General features: G+C 42.3%; 1 protein-coding gene across 1 annotated transcript in view; it reads right to left on the bottom strand.

Moving 5' to 3' along the window:
- LOC124712156 (odorant receptor Or2-like) overlaps positions 1-18,985 on the bottom strand; it is a 101,058-nt gene that overhangs the window by 80,785 nt on the left and 1,288 nt on the right. Inside the window, exon 2 of the mRNA XM_047242453.1 lies at positions 9,291-9,512. Within this exon, the coding sequence (XP_047098409.1) occupies positions 9,291-9,512 (222 nt within the window). The remainder of the gene's footprint in view (positions 1-9,290; positions 9,513-18,985) is intronic.

The following is an 18,985-nucleotide window of genomic DNA, read 5'->3' as shown; positions in this document are numbered from 1 at the left end:
CAACGGCTTTAGGATGCAGAAGGCAATGGAAACCACTGCATTAAAGACACGTAACGTGTATCCACAGGACATGTGACCTGTAATTGAAGAAGTGTCATGATGATCTCTCCATTGGAAAAAGATTCCGGCGTAGTCCCCCATTCGGATCTCCGGGAGGGGACTGCCAAGGGGGAGGTTACCATGAGAAAAAGATTGAATAATCTACGAAAGGATAACGTTTTACGAGTCGGGGCGTGGAATGTCAGAAGCTTGAACGTGGTAGGGAAACTAGAAAATCTGAAAAGGGAAATGCAAAGGCTCAATCTAGATATAGTAGGGGTCAGTGATGTGAAGTGGAAGGAAGACAAGGATTTCTGGTCAGATGAGTATCGGGTTATATCAACAGCAGCAGAAAATGGTATAACAGGTGTAGGATTCGTTATGAATAGGAAGGTAGGGCAGAGGGTGTGTTACTGTGAACAGTTCAGTGATCGGGTTGTTCTAATCAGAATCGACAGCAGACCAACACCGACAACGATAGTTCAGGCATACATGCCGACGTTGCAAGCTGAAGATGAACAGATAGAGAAAGTGAATGAAGATATTGAAAGGGTAATGCAGTATGTAAAGGGGGACAAAAATCTAATAGTCATGGGCGACTGGAATGCAGTTGTAGGGGAAGGAGTAGAAGAAGAGGTTACAGGACAATATGGGCTTGGGACAAGGAATGAAAGAGGAGGAAGACTAATTGAGTTCTGTAACAAGTTTCAGCTAGTAATAGCGAATACCCTGTTCAAGAATCACAAGAGGAGGAGGTATACTTCGAAAAGGCCGGGAGATACGGGAAGATTTCAATTAGATTACATCATGGTCAGACAGAGATTCCGAAATCAGATACTGGATTGTAAGGCATACCCAGGAGCAGATATAGACTCAGATCACAATATAGTAGTGATGAAAAGTAGGCTGAAGTTCAAGACATTATTCAGGAAGAATCAATACGCAAAGAAGTGGGATACGGAAGTACTAAGGAATGACGAGATACGTTTGAAGTTCTCTAACGCTATAGATACAGCAATAAGGAATAGCGCAGTAGGCAGTACAGTTGAAGAGGAATGGACATCTCTAAAACGGGCCATCGCAGAAATTGGGAAGGAAAACATGGGTACAAAGAAGGTAGCTGCGAAGAAACCATGGGTAACAGAAGAAATACTTCAGTTGATTGATGAAAGGAGGAAGTACAAACATGTTCCGGGAAAATCAGGAATACAGAAATACAAGTCGCTGAGGAATGAAATAAATAGGAAGTGCAGGGAAGCTAAGACGAAATGGCTGCAGGAAAAATGTGAAGACATCGAAAAAGATATGATTGTCTGAAGAACAGACTCAGCATACAGGAAAGTCAAAACAACCTTTGGTGACATTAAAAGCAACGGTGGTAACATTAAGAGTGCAACGGGAATTCCACTGTTAAATGCAGAGGAGAGAGCAGATAGGTGGAAAGAATGCAATGAAAGCCTCTATGAGGGTGAAGATTTGTCTGATGTGATAGAAGAAGAAACAGGAGTCGATTTCGAAGAGATAGGGGATCCAGTATTAGAATCAGAATTTAAAAGAGCTTTGGAGGACTTACGGTCAAATAAGGCAGAAGGGATTGATAACATTCCATCAGAATTTCTAAAATCATTGGGGGAAGTGGCAACAAAACGACTATTCACGTTGGTGTGTAGAATATATGAGTCTGGCGATATACCATCCGACTTTCGGAAAAGCATCATCCACACAATTCCGAAGACGGCAAGAGCTGACAAGTGCGAGAATTATCGCACAATCTGCTTAACAGCTCATGCATCGAAGCTGCTTACAAGAATAATATACAGAAGAATGGAAAAGAAAATTGAGGATGCGCTGGATGAAGATCAGTTTGACTTTAGGAAAAGTAAAGGCAGAAGAGAGGCAATTCTGACGTTGCGGTTAACAATGCAAGCAAGACTAAAGAAAAAATCAAGACACGTTCATAGGATTTGTCGTCCCGGAAAAAGTGTTCGACAATGTAAAATGGTCCAAGATGTTGGAAATTATGAAAAAAGTAGGGGTAAGCTATAGGGAGAGACGGGTCATATATAATATGTACAACAGCCAAGAGGGAATAATAGGAGTGGACGACCAAGAACGAAGTGCTCGTATTAAAAAAGGTGTAAGACAAGGATGTAGCCTTTTGCCCCTATTGTTCAATCTGTATATCGAGGAAGCAATGATGGAAATAAAAGAAAGGTTCAGGAGTGGAATTAAAATTCAAGGTGAAAGGATATCAATGATACGATCCGGTGAAGACATTGCTGTCCCGAGTGAAAGTGAAGAAGAATTAAATGATCGGCTGAACGAAATGAAGTCTAATGAGTACACAGTATGGTTTGAGAGTAAATCTAAGAAAGACGAAGGTAATGAGAAGTAGTAGAAATGAGAACAGCGAGAAACTTAACATCAGGATTGATGGTCACGAAGTTGATGAAGTTAAGGAATTCTGCAACCAGGCAGTAGAATAACCAATGACGGACGGAGCAAGGAGGACATCAAAAACAGACTTGCTATGGCAAAAAAAGGCATTTCTGGCCAACAGAAGTCTACTAATATCAAATACCGGCCTTAATTTTTAAGGAAGAAATTTCTGAGGATGTACATCTGGAGTACAGCATTGTATGGTAGTGAAACATGGACTGTGGGAAAATCGGAACAGAAGAGAATCGAAGCATTTGAGATGTGGTGCTATAGACGAAAGTTGAAAATTAGGTGGATTGATAAGGTAAGGAATGAGGAGGTTCTACGCAGAATCGGAGAGGAAAGAAATATGTGGAACACACTGATAAGGAGTAGGGACAGGATGATAGGACATCTGTTCAGACATGAGGGAATGACTTCCATGGTACTAGAGGGAGCTGTGGATGGCAAAAACTGTAGAGGAAGACAGAGATTGCAATACATCCAGCAAATTATAGAGGACGTAGGTTGCAAGTGTTACTCTGAAATGAAGTGGTTATCACAGGAGAGGAATTTGTGGCTGGCCACATCAAACCAGTCAGAAGAGTGATTAAAAAAGAAAAAAAAATCTAGCAGAGATGAGTTCCATTTCCATGGTGCATAGCTCTTTATGGACCTCCCGAAGGTCTGTTCCTTCAGCCTAAGAGCGTTCTTTCGCATGCTGCTGCTTACAACGAAAGGGACTCAACAGAATGGCTGAGCCTTCGCAATCTAATCCCTGTCTCTGTATACCTTTTTTATGCCTTGATGGGTCATTTATCAACGTTTATTTTTAATATTTCTATGGTATTAGCAAGTCTATATGCCGTAGGAAAGACACGCTAAATTTGTTTTGCAAGAGTGCGCTAGAATACGGTGACCTACTGCGAGTTTCACAGTTGACTAGAGGAAATAGGCGCGCGAAACCTATCCGAGTACCTTTACTTGCTAAGAATTTCCTTTCTTGCTGATGGCATTTGCTGGATGAAGTGTATTATTAGCAATTTTTTTTATAAGTTCATTTTGCTTGAGATCTTTTGAGTTTTATCTTGCAAATAATACCATCAATCTGAAAACAACACTATATGAATTATGTGTACACTTCACGAAGCACAAATCTGGAACATGACCTTAGAGTGAAATTGAAAAAAAAATGGCTCTGAGCACTATGGGACTCAACTGCTGTGGTCATAAGTCCCCTAGAACTTAGAACTACTTAAACCTAACTAACCTAAGGACAGCACACAACACCCAGCCATCACGAGGCAGAGAAAATCCCTGACCCCGCCGGGAATCGAACCCGGGAACCCGGGCGTGGGAAGCGAGAACGCTACCGCACGACCACGAGATGCGGGCAGAGTGAAATTGAAAGAGAGGAAATGTATTCTCAGCAGCGAATATCAACCACCTTCGGCTGTACATTGTGATAACGACAGTGAAAATTTGTCCCGGACGTGACTCGAATCTGGATTTCCCGTTTTACGCAAGCGATCACCTTAACCATTTAAAAAAAACTTTTTTTTATTTTTTAGTTTGTTCTTCATTGTAATATGGTCTGGGCCGATGTCACTTGACACCCTTTTAATTTCATAGTTGAATATTCGGCTCACTTTTCATTTATTTCAGAGAGCAACCAGCCCTCTCACCGACCACGCTGCGCTACCGCGCAGGCCTACACACAGTACCCAAACTTGCAACGGCGCCGGGTAGACGCGCGGTCTGAGGTCGTCTAGCCACGGTTCGCGCGGCTCACCCCGTCGGACGTTCGAGTCCTCCTTCGGGTATGGGTGTGCGTGTTGTCCTTAGCGTAAGTTAGTTTAAGGTAGATTAAGTAGTGCGTAAGGTTAGGGACCGATGACCTCAGCAGTTTGGCCCCATAAGATCTTACCACAAATTTGCAATTTCTTTTCCAAACTTGCACACGTTGTCCTCCTTGTGTCACAAACTGCACATGTACGTCACATATACTGCAGTGCAGGAAGGGCATATTTATTGAGAGTCAAGGTCTTCATATTGGCAAGCAAATACAAAAGACCAGGCCTCTGTTATTAACAAGTACGATGTAAAGACACTGCATCGTACTTCTTAATAACGCAGCCACTACTATTTCCTATTCGTGAAAGTAACGGAACTTGGTGCGCCCAGAGCCGATCTAAACTTCAATCAAGAACAAAAACAGTGCAAATCCGCGCAAGCAATGTGTTTTGGAGAGATGTGACGTATCACTTTTAACTGCCCATTTTCGTAATACACAGGTACAGATACGAAAACGAACAAATACGGTATTTTAGCTTCTCAGATACTAAAATCAACATGGAGGCTACTCGTTCTGCTTCCGTCAACCAATCACAGCACAGGTCCCATGACGTCACAGAAAATCACTACTCTGTCGTACGAACTCATTAACGCCACGGACTGAATGCACACGAAAAACAATAAACGCCCCAAGTTAGAAAATGAAAACACGACGAACGTAAAGCATACAGTGATGCTGACATAACACTGCATTAAAGATCTCTTTAAAACGTATTATTTGTAGTAAGACTTGCCGTGGTAAAGCGTCGAGAAAATGTTACGTCGGAGTCTAAGCATATACGTTATCTTGAAGTTATCTTTTGATGTTATTTACTATATCATTACGAAAATAAAAGGGGATGCAGCCTCTAAATTTCTTAGATACCCTGTAATCATAGTTCCGATCGGTAAATATCGCCGCCTACTCCTATATATTAAACATGAGCCATTCCGGGTCTAGTGCAGCAGGGGATACAACCCGTCGGCTTTGGACAATGACGTCACAAGTCGCCAGATAGTAGTTTACCATTTTCGCTTTTGCTGTTATGTTTCAGTTTCGTTTTTTTTACTGATTGCTTAATAAAGTGGATCTGTTTATTCTATCTCGTGAGATTTTTTTTTTTTAAAGCCAAAAAACACTTATCAGCCACTGAAGGGAGCTACAACACTAAGAAGAATCGCTTCGCGATTGGCGACTTGTGACGTCAATGTCCAAAGCCGACGGGTTGTATCCCCTGCTGCACTAGTCCCGCCATTCCTGAGCTGGATGGTTATTGTTTTGAATGTGAAAAATAGTCTTCACCAGATAAGGGAAATGTTCACATATGTATAGGGGTGAATTACCTAAAACTTGCAATCGCAAATATTGCGGAGATGGAAAGTGCTATTGATACGCGATTATCACAGACTTGATTGGTAGTCACGGGCTCTTATTTTGAGCCAACACATAGATTAATAACACTTACAAAGTGTATTTTTGTGCAAATTTTTGTGGCGTAACAAGACAGCTACGCCACACTGAAGTAGCCGAAAGGCACGCGTAATCTCACGTAGGCTAGATAGAGGTCTGAAACAGGATACGTAATGAATGGTAGCAAGAAAAGTACATAGCTGCTATAATACTTAACTTTCAATCCTTCATTTGAATACAGCATTCCTTGATGATACAAGTGAGACTCTATCTTAAAATGGTTAATGGCGCCTTGCTACGTCGTAGCCATGGACTTAGCTGAAGGCTATTCTAACTGTCTCTCGGCAAATGAGAGAAAGGCTTCGACAGTGTAGTCGCTAGCAAAGTCGTCGTACAACTGGGGCGAGTGCTCGTCCGTATCTCGAGACCTGCCTTGTGGTGGCGCTCGGTCTGCGATCACACAGTGGCGACACGCGGGTCCGACATGTACTAAATGGACCGCGGCCGATTTAAGCTACCACCTAGCAAGTGTGGTGTCTGGCGGTGACACCGCACAAATATACACTTTTTTAAATGGAACAATGCTTATTGACATTAACAGATTATAAGTTTGGCAGGTTAGAATGTCAGTGGTGTTTGTTCCAGCACTATAATGCGAATCGTTTACGACACACCGACAATTATACAATGCCTGTGGCCGCACACACTAAAGAACAGCGCAAGTGCCTACACTAGTTATGTGGATTTTGATCAGTAGCGAGACAATTGATCATTACAAGTTCTGTTCCAAATGACCACCGGCAGCAACAGTACACACTCCTAGTCTAGTATAAAACTACCGCTGCATACGTGCTAGTATTGCAGCGGAGATTTCCGAGCAGGCTGCAGTAATACGTCATTGCATATCATAGGGTGTGGTTGGTATGCCCTTGCAGACAGCGTCTTTCAGCTTTCCCCACAGAAGAAAGTCTACAAGCGTCAAATCCTTGGAACGGACCGGCCAAGACACAGGTCCTCTACGTCCAATCCAACGTTTAGGAAATAATTCTTGAAGACATTGTCTAATAATCCGCACACTATGGGCTGGACAGCCATCATGATAGTACCACAGGTTCCTCCTAGCCTGCAGACGAACATTTCCTAGCATATCTGATAGATGATGTGTTAGGAGACTGCGATACTTGTGCACGTCCAGTGTTCCATCTTCGAAAAACAGACCTGTGAGCTGAGTCACTCTCCCACGCCACACGCTTACACTTCGTGGAGGAAGCCAACAGGGATTGTCAGCAGGCCAATAGTGCACGTTTACGCGATTTACCTGGTCATGATGGATAAATGTGGCTTCATCACTAAACGAGATACATGATACATCTCGTGCATCCAGTCTTAATGCCCATGTACAGAAGTTAACACGATTCTCATAATGGTTTCCATGCAGCTCTTGATGAGACAGATGTGATAGGGATGGAACCATTATCGATGGTGAATGCGTAGGATGCTTGCCTGACTCATACCACTTTCTCGTGTGATTGCTCGGGAGCTAAAGTGAAGATCAACTGCATCAGCAGCAAGAACATTAATTTCCCCTTCTTCTGTCGTCACTTGTTTCCTTCTGTTACGTTGTCTACGTGCTACACTATCTACTTGTACGTGACTGCTTGAAGATGTTGATAAGAATTGTCGAGACAGTTGACGTATGTTGGGATATCGTGCCGCATACACCGTACAAGAACGAACTGCTTTCTTCCTATACTCTCGATACACCATAAGCAAGTCGGCTTTTTCTGCATTGGTAAATCCGATCGTTCACTCACAACCTACTGCTTCGACTGTCACATACTAACAGACCAGTAAGTTGCATTGCACTCAAAGAACATAACAGCACACAATAAGCAAGCGTAACATCGTTCCTAGTAGATGTGCAGGTTGAATGGCACAAACAATTGTCTTTGTGGAAACTTTGCACAACACGAATCTCGTAAATGGCTCGCAATAGACTCCTGTAACAAACACCACTGACGTTCTAATTTACCCTATTTTGGTTTTCTAATGTCAATGGCATTGTTACATTTAAAAAGTATATGTTTTCACAGAAAACACCATCTGTTTATTAATAAGAACCCCTGACCACCCATTCGCTCTTTGAAAACCGCACATCTATAGCACTTTCCATTTCCGCAATATATGCGGTGCAAATTTTAGGCGATTCACCCTGTATATACATATAGGGTGTAATGGATGTAAGTGCAGATATTTTTGTGTTTGGCAGCTTAATATCATCAAGAGACGTAAAAAACTTTGCGACTTGATGTTTCCTGGGCAGTCATGGAACACGCGTCCACACTTCAATACCTACCCTGCTGCCCAGGGGAAAACCTTCAGTAACGGCTTGCTCTTGTCATGTGTGATTGGAGATACTAACTAATCTAAAAACATATGATTTGTAATGGCTATAATTGTCAGTCTACAGATGACACAAATACTGATGTAATATAGTTCAGTACAACTATGCGATATGATGTTTGGTTTGTGGAAGCTCAAGTGCACAGTCATCAGCGGCCCTACAAAGTCCCAATTTTTACACAATCCAATCTAGACACTCTCACGAATGATGATGATGATGACAACACAAACGCACAGGGAAAAATCTCCAACTTGGCCGGGAATCTATCCCAGGACCCCGTCATCCAGAGGCATCAACACTAGCCACTAGGCCACGAGCTGCGGACAGCTTCGCCTATCCTCGTTACATCCAGTTTACAGGGCGTTCTGAAATCCCCGTTACAAATTTGTAGGACGTGTAGAGAGGAGTGAGCACATAATATTTTGAATACGAAACCACTTCCGGAAACGTACTGTTTCCCTGTTACAGCCGTTTTAAAACATGTTTGCTAAGTAGGTACGCAACAGGTTGGTCACGGTGCGGGCTGCTTACGTCGGATCGGCTGATGTCGTTTGACTTCTATCCCATCTCTGACCTAGTTAGAGCCTCATTCATGTGTCTGTGAGTGTTAGAGGAACATGGCTGAGAACACGTTTGCGGACTACACCGACAAGATCCATCTGATTGGCGAAGCTCACGGTAATGGAAGAGCAGCTCGTAGCCTATATGAAGGTCATTATCCACGACGGCTGACTCTTTCTCGTAACCTCTTCGGCATAATTACGGAACGGCTTCAAGAAAGGGTACCTTCACCGTCAGCAGGTGTGACTGTGGTGTTTCAGGAAGAAGTCGCACACCAGAACTGAAACAGATCGTTTTGTATCACGTTGAAGAGAACCCGTCAACGAGTACAGGAGTAATTTCTTTGGTTATTATCAGCAGAATTACAGAGTAAGTGACTTAATGGCTCACGCCTAATCAGTTACCTGTAGAGCTGGTCGCACTACTAACATGTTTTCGAATAGTTCTACCACAGAAACGGTGCGTTCCTGGACATGGATTCCAATACGAAATATTTTCTACTCACTCCCTTTTACAAGTTCTAGCAGTCTGTAACGGGAATTTCTGAACTCCCTGTATACGTTTTTAGCGACACCTGTCGCTCTTGCATGTTCTGATGTATGAGTGGGCACGACGATCACGAACCTTGATGATGGTGCAGGTGACGGTGAAGGCGAAGCAGAGCGTGGTGAAGACGGTCTGCAGGTCGTCCCAGTGGCCCTGCAGCCCCGCCACCTGGCCGGCGGCCGTCAGCACCAGCTGCACGATGGTCCACAGCGAATAGGCATAGTACAGCCGGCTGCCACCCGAGGGACCCCACATGCCCACTGGTGCCAGCGCCCGGCTCATCCACCTCAAGTCCACCACCTGTCGGACAAGGCAACGCCGCATGAGTTGGCAGGCCAGTAGGTTGATACGAGAGAGCAGCAAGTATCTGCAACTGTCAGAAAGTCAGAAAGTACCTACAACTGCAAAGCCCATCGCGTAGAAATAACAGTAGGCAGATGCTGGAAGTCCTCGGATCAGGTGCAGTTGACATGACTTGGTGGTAGTCACCCAAAGTTTGAGTGGGTAATGACATGGAAAGGACGAATGTTGTTACTCCAGTTTACAGGAACTAATTACAGACCACCAGTACCTTAAATAAAAGTTTATGTTGAAATTTGTAGTGAATCGATATCTATGAAAGTACAATATATGAGCTTCGAATGGCAGATAACTTGTGAAATCACTAAAAAATTAATAACTACGTATGGAAATAGATATGATGAAGTATCAACAGCCATCGGAGTGGCCGTGTGGTTCTAGGCGCTACAGTCTGAAGCCGAACGACCGCTACGGTCGCAGGTTCAAATCCTGCCTCAGGCATGATGTGTGTGATGTCCTTAGGTTAGTTAGGTTTAAGTAGTTCTAAGTTCTAGGGGACTGATGACCTCAGAAGTTAAGTCCTGTAGTGCTCAGAGCCATTTGAGCCAAGAACCAAGAGGCACAGGAAACTTACTCTGGGTTTCTGTAGGTACAGACTGACCGAGCAAAATGTTATGTATTGTAGATTTGATAGAACAGAGTGATGAATCAGATTGTATTGTGTGCAGAAATACAGTATGCGTGAGAGAAATATATGAGAATTACATCGTTCCAGTGAGTTTGGATAATTTTTCTTTGAGGAAGTGAGTCTGCAAAAAGCTATATTGATTACCAACTATAACATCTTGAACGAAGATGATCTGAATAGGTCGAGTAGAGACCTTTGACACAAGCAGTCCATCGATGCATCCGCATTACGCGAGAGGGTAAAACATTTGACGAGATAATTGAGCTTTGGTAGCTTTGTTTGTGCAATGTGCAGATATGTTCAATCCTGATGACCACTACGAACAACACAAGATAGCAATGCGTAATAATGCTCCAGTGTTCCAGCCATACAGAATACCTAGGTATCTACAACCGATAATGGAAAAAATTATAAATAAACAATTGACTGATGTCGTTATTGAGGAGATGATAGTCCATGGGGAGCAATTCTACCAAAGAAATAACTGAATGGAATGAAGAAGCGTAAGTTTTGATGGGATCATCGATACTTGAGCGCAAAACCATGGCTGAATGTCCTGTACCAGTCATAATGGAGACTTTAGATAACTTAGTTCAAAGTACATTTGAAGACGACTAAAAACTGCTGTAGCTGATGTAAATCCTTTGGTAAGGCCACGAACGGTTTCATAATTTAAATTAAATCATCAAATGCAAATGTTATAGTGATCAAGCCACTTTTAAATTCTGATCCCAACCTATTCTTTAAAATTTGGGAAATTTCGCAAAAAGCGATAGTCAGTGACTAAAATGCAGCACTGAAACTGGGAACCTAGCTGAAGCCGCGCCGACACAGAAAGCTGCTTCCACGCATCTGTCGCTTCTCTCGCGGCCTATATTTTGTTATCCTGTCAGTTCCTCTATGACAGTCGCAGCATTCCGTCCTGGAGCGGCTTCAACTGAGATTCCAATTTCATTGCCGCGTTTTAACCCATAACTATTGCTTTTTACATTTTAAGGAAAGGGTAGGGATCAGACTGTAAAAGTGGTTTGACCACTATAATATTTGCACCTGATAATTTAATTTACATTAAGAAACTGACCATGCCTTTAACAGAGGATTTAGAACAGTTACAGTTGTTTTTGTTCAATATGCAAAAGTTTGGCTGTGGATGCCCGTAGAATAAGCTGTTATGATTTGAAGAGTGGCCACCACCAGTTGTGAGTGGTTCTGGAAGACTGGCTAAAGACTGCATTTACAATGGATGCCATCTGGCCTTAAGAATACACCAGCCACCTTGCAGAGGCTACTGGAGAAAGTGCTTAGCGGACAAACAGAGACAGTGTACGATTCACCTTGACAATATCACTGTATTTAGTAAAGACCTGGAGGAGCAAGTACAGTGACTGAAGGAAGTATTTTAAAGGCTACATTCAGATTTGTTGGTTGGGTTGTTTTGGGGGAGGAGACCAGACAGCGAGGTCATCGGTCTCATCGGATTAGCGAAGGACGGGGAAGGAAGTCGGCCGTGCCCTTTCAAAGGAACCATCCCGGCATTTGCCTGGAGCGATTTAGGGAAATCACGGAAAACCTAAATCAGGATGGCCGGACGCGGGATTGAACCGTCGTCCTCCCGAATGCTACATTCAGAACATCTAATGCTGAGTACTGAAAAATTTCACTTCGCATCATTACTAGCATCAGATTATTAGCCAAGATGGCGTGAAGATCCATGTTTGATTAGTGCGGTACATGATATATTGCCATCTCAGGCACTGAAGCAACTTCAATCATTTTTAGCACTCTTTGATTGTTATAGAGTATTCGCCAAGGAATTTGGCGAAATTTTTGCGCCATTATACCTTTTATTGCAGAAAGATATAAAATTCCATTGGTAACCAACTGTCAGATCTCGTTCGAGAAATTAAAGGCAGCATTGACAACGAGTCTGGTATTAGTATTCCCAGTGGGTGTTTTCTCAACCAAGGTGGTAACGAACATCTGGTGGAATATGCATTGAGACATTTAAAAAAGAGGAGAACAGTTAGCCAACCACAGAGAAAGAAATGTTGGCTGTCATTTATTGGATTACATATTATTGTTGTCACTTTTAGAGGGAGAAATGTAAGCTTGTAACAGACCATGTTGTGTACATACTTTTGTTGTTACTTGTTTGGGAAGAATTTTAGGGTTGTAACAGACCATTTTATGTTGTAATGGCACCTGAATTAATAGGTCTTTCAAGGAAGTTAATGCACTGGGCTCTGAAACTGAGTGAACTTGATTGGAAAGTGATACACACGAACCAGGCAAGAAACACACCTGACCTGGAAGATTAAGTTACATAAGCACTTCGCGAAAGTAAAAGGGAGCACAACTGCTGACACAAACTGCGAAGTATTTAGGGCATAGCCACAGTTCTCGATGCTCAAGGGGTGTTGTGCACAATATAAAGAATGGACCACACTTTGCGGTATCTGCAGCGGTGCAAGATGAGTAGTAGGGCAAGCACACGACCATGTATCAGTATGTCATGGAGGGAAAAGGGCTGCGCAGAGTGGCCGCGCGGTTTGAGGCGCCATGTCACGGATTGCGCGGCCCCTCCCGCCGGAGGTTCGAGTCCTCCCTCAGGCATGGGTATGTGTGTTGTTCTTGTGTAAGTTCTTAGTGTAAGTCTAGGGACCGATGACCTCAGCAGTTTGGTCCCTTAGAAATTCACACATTTGAGGTAAAAGGACAGTTACTGATATCTGGGTAGCAGAAAAGTTTCCGTGGAGTATGAGGAGGCAAGATATCAAGTACTATGTCAAGAATCAAATACGATGTGCACAACATGCTGACATCAGACATCAAAAAGTATCATTGCAAAAATTACCCGAAGCATCCAAACCATTTGAACTGGTAAGGATAGATATTCTAGGTCTGTTACGTAAATATTTGTGGTTAAGCATTACATGTTGACCACCATAGACCATTTTTCATGTTACATGGCAAGGGTTACAATTTCAAACCAGTATGCAAGTATGGTAGTACAGGCCATGGAACTTTGGCATGCGTAATACGATATGATGAAACAGCTACGCTACTTCCTACCCATTCTGAAGCTCAGTCCTTTCCTCCTTCAGTCAAATGGGAGAACGGGATGTGCTCATCACATGGTTGCCAAAATGTTAAGTCATTATGTCAACAGCTGTCACAATGACTGGGATACTGGGACATTTACCTTCCTTCTGTTGTGGCAATGTGTAACTCCAAGATACTCAACAGTGTTGGACTCGCACTATATGAGGTAATATACAAAAGGAAAATGTCATCACCTTTTTATGTAATTAAACCTAAGTTCGGGAAGAAGGAAAAGTCAGTGAACAAGTTTTCAAAAATGTCAGGGGATGTGTTGAAGGGGGTAAAGAAAGTGAATATGAGAGTGTTCAAATGGCAAAAGCAAATGGGATGACATGATGGCAAGTTACACAGTACAAAATTGGTTACTAGGTTTTGCCATTGAAACCCTTTGCACCTGAGGGCAAGGCAAAGAATTTCCTAACTCATACCAAGGATTAAATCAGACCATAGAAAAGAGATCACCGTGAATATAAAGCCTTTGTTACCAACAAAGACTTGCATTGTGGAAGTGGGGCACGTTAAGCCATTTAGGGCAACTGTGGACACTTTGCCACAAGGGCCAACGTCGGCACGAATGGACTGGAGTCTAAAAAAGGGGGGGAGGAAATGAAAATTGACAAACAGCAATATCGATGTCATAAAAATATAATTCCACATTACATGGTGAACGACTATACGTAGGAGTCATTGGACGTGACGCATGATAAAAAAAATGTCGTGTGTGATATGCTTCACATAAAACTCTGTTTGAAATTTTGGCATCAGACCTGACTACAGCAAATGCTGATTGTACCTACAAATATTATCGAAATAATTCTTTCATTTCTCTTGAATTCTTGGATCATCTGAAGTGCGTCCTTGATTAATGCGTTGGAAAATAAATTTTATGTTAAAACCGGCAAATTAGCTTTTCTATTATGACACCACAATCTGAATCCCGTTATGTCATTTATAGTAACGTCTGATGTGAAATGTTTTGAATCACAAAATCTGCAATATAAATCCACAAAACAGCAGTTGTAACTGTCAAAATTATGTGGAATTACCTTCAGTGCACATTTAAATGTAACGTCAAATAAAGAAGTTGCATTATCATCACGAACGTCCACCTTCCTATTACTTTCTCCTCGCAAAACCTTTATCCGTCTAGCTCTGCATCTTTCACTCCGATCCATTAGCGTTCTCCTCCTAGGCAGTCAAAAAAAATATAGTTTCCGTATAATAAGAGAAGTCAGAAGTAATAGTTATTCAAAATGAAGAAATTAAAAATTAGGAACTTACTTCAAATTTTCTGGTAACGGCGGCAAATAACTGCAAAATTAGTCGTACAGAAAAATAATCTAGATAACGATGCCAATATGGAACGTTATATACAGACTTCGTTACTATGATATTTTGGTTTCTACGCCTGACATCGACCTAACAGTTGTTACAGTGTAGCTGCCTATAAGCGTGTTATACTAAAATGTAAACTTTCACAGCCGGAAATATCATGTCCATTATAATTATCCGGGCTGTTATGCCGTGGTCGGTTGATGAATTCTGAGGTGATTCCCAACACTATAAGTGTGTGTTACTACAAGTGAACCATGTACACGTGAATGCACCTGGAATGTGATTTCATGAAATGTTGTTACTTTCGTGCGTCATTTCTTCCACGGCATCTGATCGGCAAGCAGAGCAAAAGTTGGTAGTACTTTAGTTTTAATGCGTGATAGAGAAGGTATTATCACAGGTGTGAGTATGAAAGCATCTGATTATTTTTACCACTCTTAACGCCTATGTACACATATGATCTTTCCTTTGTGGACATCTACGGCAAAGTACTTTTCGAATAACATAAGTTTCATTTGCCATCTCGTGTAATTAATATTTAAAATCGGTACTTCAATTTACGTGTCCACGAGTGGGTAGCACGTCAGGTGTTGAAATGTGCAAGCTAGACGAAAACCCGTTAGTCTCTACTGCAGGTGTAGTCCACTTAGTAGTGAAGTTATGGCCGTGCAGAAAACATTAGATAATACTCGTAGATTATGTGATGTGTTTGCGGAACTGTTTGATGCAGACAAAAAACAGCCAGTACAATGATGTGGGCACGCATTACGATACCACATACAAAAATATCTGCATTTATACCTGTTACGTCCTATATAAATTCTCTGTGCCTGAACTAATATCGCTAGCAAAACGGTTCATTATTCGTACCACCGCCATTTGGTAATTTTGTCTCTAATTCACGGAAAAATTCCTTCTTATTAGTTCTGAAGAGCTTTTACAGATCACACACTACCACTCGCGCGTCATTGACTTCGGAGAAATTTTTGTTCTGTTCGTCCTCTAGCCAAATTAATTCTTGGTGTTTTTACACTGGTAGCTTGATGTATGAGCACGTGTCAGTTTGACATTGCTGTAGTATATTTTACACAGACGTCCACGTAGAATATTCTTCTACATTTTGCTAGGAACCTGTATTAAATAAATCAGTTAAACAGCACACACATAACGTGCCTCAGGTCTCAAACAGAGGGTGCGTACAAACATGAACAACATCCATGAGCACGCCTAATGAAAAATTTCTAAGTATTTGGATTGATCAGAAGACATAGTGAAGCTCTGTAGGGTCTCATTGCAAACCAAAAAGCTTCTTTCAATCAGATACTCCGTGTTGCATCGTTTGTATAGTTTTGTCGACTGAATTCTTCAGCACAGCCCTGAGGAAGGCCACTTGCAGTGGTGGCCGAAACGTCGGACAATCTTTTATATTGACAATGCGGTCTACAGCACTGAAGAATTTTACTGGCAGTGAATTCTTCATGTCTGAATCTACTTGTACGGTTAGTGACGGAGGATAATTCGAGTACACCTCTGTCGGTTCTTTCTTCATCATTCACGAACAACCTCATGGAGTTTTCTACGTGATTCACAAGGTCATTTGGATCAGCATCTGCATCTACACACAAACTTCGCGAGCCGTCGTACGGTGTACGGTGGAGGGTACCTCGTACTGCAGTCAGTCATTGTCACTCCTGTTTCGCACGCAAGTGGAGCGAGGGAGAAACTATTTTCTATACGATTCTGTGCGAGCCCCGAGTTTCTTTATCGTGTCTTCGCAATCTTTACGCGGTGATGTAGGCTGTACCACAATTAACAGCGAAAACTGACACAGGTGGAAATATACTACAACAGAAGCAAAAACGTTCCAGTAAAAATGATCCCCCCCTCCACACGAGCCGTTACTGACTTCTGTATGCGCTACAGTCATGGACTTGTCGGCTGGTCCCGGAGGAGGATCGAGTCCTCCCTCGGGCATGGGTGTGTGTGTTTCTCCTTAGGATAATTTAGCTTAAGTAGTGTGTAAGCTTAGGGACTGATGACCTTAGCAGTTCAGTCCCATAAGATTTCACACACATTTGAACATTTTGACTTCTGTATGAATACGAAATGTACGCTTTTCGATTGTCTCCGTCTAATGATCTCAATTTCACCCGTGGCGTATGTTTACAAGAAATACAATACCAATTAAGCACGTTATATGTTAGAGTTCCATTGTAATGCTCGCATTTCAATGAAATACCGCTATTAATTATTTCAAATACTAGTGGGATCATATCTTAAATCTTTACAATACTATACAATCCGCTGCACCAGCTCTTCAAAAGTATGTACCACATTCTCCAACCATGAGCCACGGCTGAAACTGGAGCCTGTTTGGACGGGGACTTAATCAAATGGCTCTGAGCATCAGCCCCTATAACTTAGAACTACTTAAACGTTACTGACCTAAGGACATCACACACATCCATGTCCGAGGCAGGGTACGAACCTGCGACCGTAACGGTCTCACGGTTCCAGACTGTAGCGTCTAGAACCGCTCGGCCACTCCGGCCGGTGGACTTAATCAAAAAGATCGTATTTTAATTATTTTTTCACTAACTACGACAGCATTTCATACTTTAGTCAGTGGTGGCTCGTAACCACACATGTGCAGATATTTCACAAACGGTTTCTCTGTGGACCCGTGTTTACTGGAATATTTTTGCTTCCGTTATCGTATTCTTTCACTTGAATCAGTTTGCACTATTAATTATATCTCAGGCAATAAGCTCATTTAATCTGAAAAAGGAGTCATGAATGAAGCACTCATGAGAATACGGACGTCTTACTTCATTACAATAACTAGTCTCTGAATACGAAAAAAGTAGGTGACAGAAAATTAAGAAAAGTTAAGTCTATGTGGATGTCGTGCTTTTAAAAATAACGTTCGTTCATTAGCAAAATATCCGCTTAAATAAATAGTTCACCTATAGAATTTCGTACGGGCTCTTCTGAGATTGATATCAACTAGTGAATTTAAGCAGGATTTCCTTCAAGTGGATAATGAACCCTGTTTAACGTAGCTGCTTTCACCGACGTGCCGAGGCCATTAAACTCAATCTCTTTTTACCATTTTGACAATCTGTCAACTAAGCTCCTGTCTTTTAAGATATTCAGAATGCCCTGCAAGAGTTAGAAGCTGGTGGCAACACACTAACAAGCAGACCACACGTGAGCCGGATTTTTGTATTTGTTTACGTCCGGAACTTCATAATCACTCTACAAAGTAGTTCGATACAACTTCCGAAAATTCTAGAGAAAATCGACTTAAAATTTTTCGAGCGTCTTTAATACCCTGAAGTAGAGTCGATTTTTTGACTCTAGCTCTGTGGTCGCGTGCCCACCTACAAAGTGGGAGACCTCGTATAATTCCCAGCCGATGCAAATTTTTGAAAAAAGACGCGTTTCCGTCTAGCTTAAAAAGCATAAAGATTGGGAATTGCTCGACAGTGGTAATCACTGGATAGCTGGTTCGAGTCTTTTTCGTTTATTTTCCGTTCACTTCGAATACCTACGTCATTTAAATATAAAACTCATCAAATATATATGCCGCGCGGGATTAGCCGAGCGGTCTCAACCGCTGCAGTCATGGACTGTGCGGCTGGTCCCGGCGGAGGTTCGAGTCCCCCCTCGGGCATGGGTGTGTGTGTTTGTCCTTAGGATAATTTCGGTTAGGTAGTGTGTAAGCTTAGGGACTGATGACCTTAGCAGTTAAGTTCCATAAGATTTCAGACACATTTGAACATTGGTTCGATTGGCCCTGAGCACTATGGGACTTAACATCTGAGGTCATCAGTCCCCTAGAACTTAGAACTACTTAAACCTAACTAACCTAAGGATATTACACACATCCATGCCCGAGGCAGGATTCGAGCTTGCGACCGTAGCGGTCGCACGGTTCCAGACTGTAGCGCCTAGAACCGCTCGGCCACCCCGACCGGCATTTGAACATTTTTTCATCAAATATATGATAATTAACACATATAAAGGGTGGTCAGAAACAATGCGAGAAGCTTGTAAGGGTTTTGCAGGATAGGTTGTGTTGAGAAATAATTGTTACGGAAAGAATTCGATATGCGTTTGCAAGTTAATTAGCACTGAAGTTAGACCTTCAGGCCCCCCAGATACGGTGTCTCCAAACGTATTCTTCGTTTGCTTTTCTGAAATACTCTTCCTTTGCTTTTCTGGAACCGATCAAGGGAGCAATACAAACACTGAAACTGGGACACTAGTAAGGATCGAACCTGATACAAAGACTTGAGCATCCTCGTGCGCTGTCATCTACACTATGAGAGGAACTGACACAATC

This window comes from Schistocerca piceifrons, chromosome 8 (genome assembly GCF_021461385.2).
Source record: "Schistocerca piceifrons isolate TAMUIC-IGC-003096 chromosome 8, iqSchPice1.1, whole genome shotgun sequence".
In the NCBI taxonomy this organism is placed as follows: Eukaryota; Metazoa; Arthropoda; class Insecta; order Orthoptera; family Acrididae; genus Schistocerca; species Schistocerca piceifrons.
This window is presented reverse-complemented; position numbering and strand designations above follow the sequence as displayed.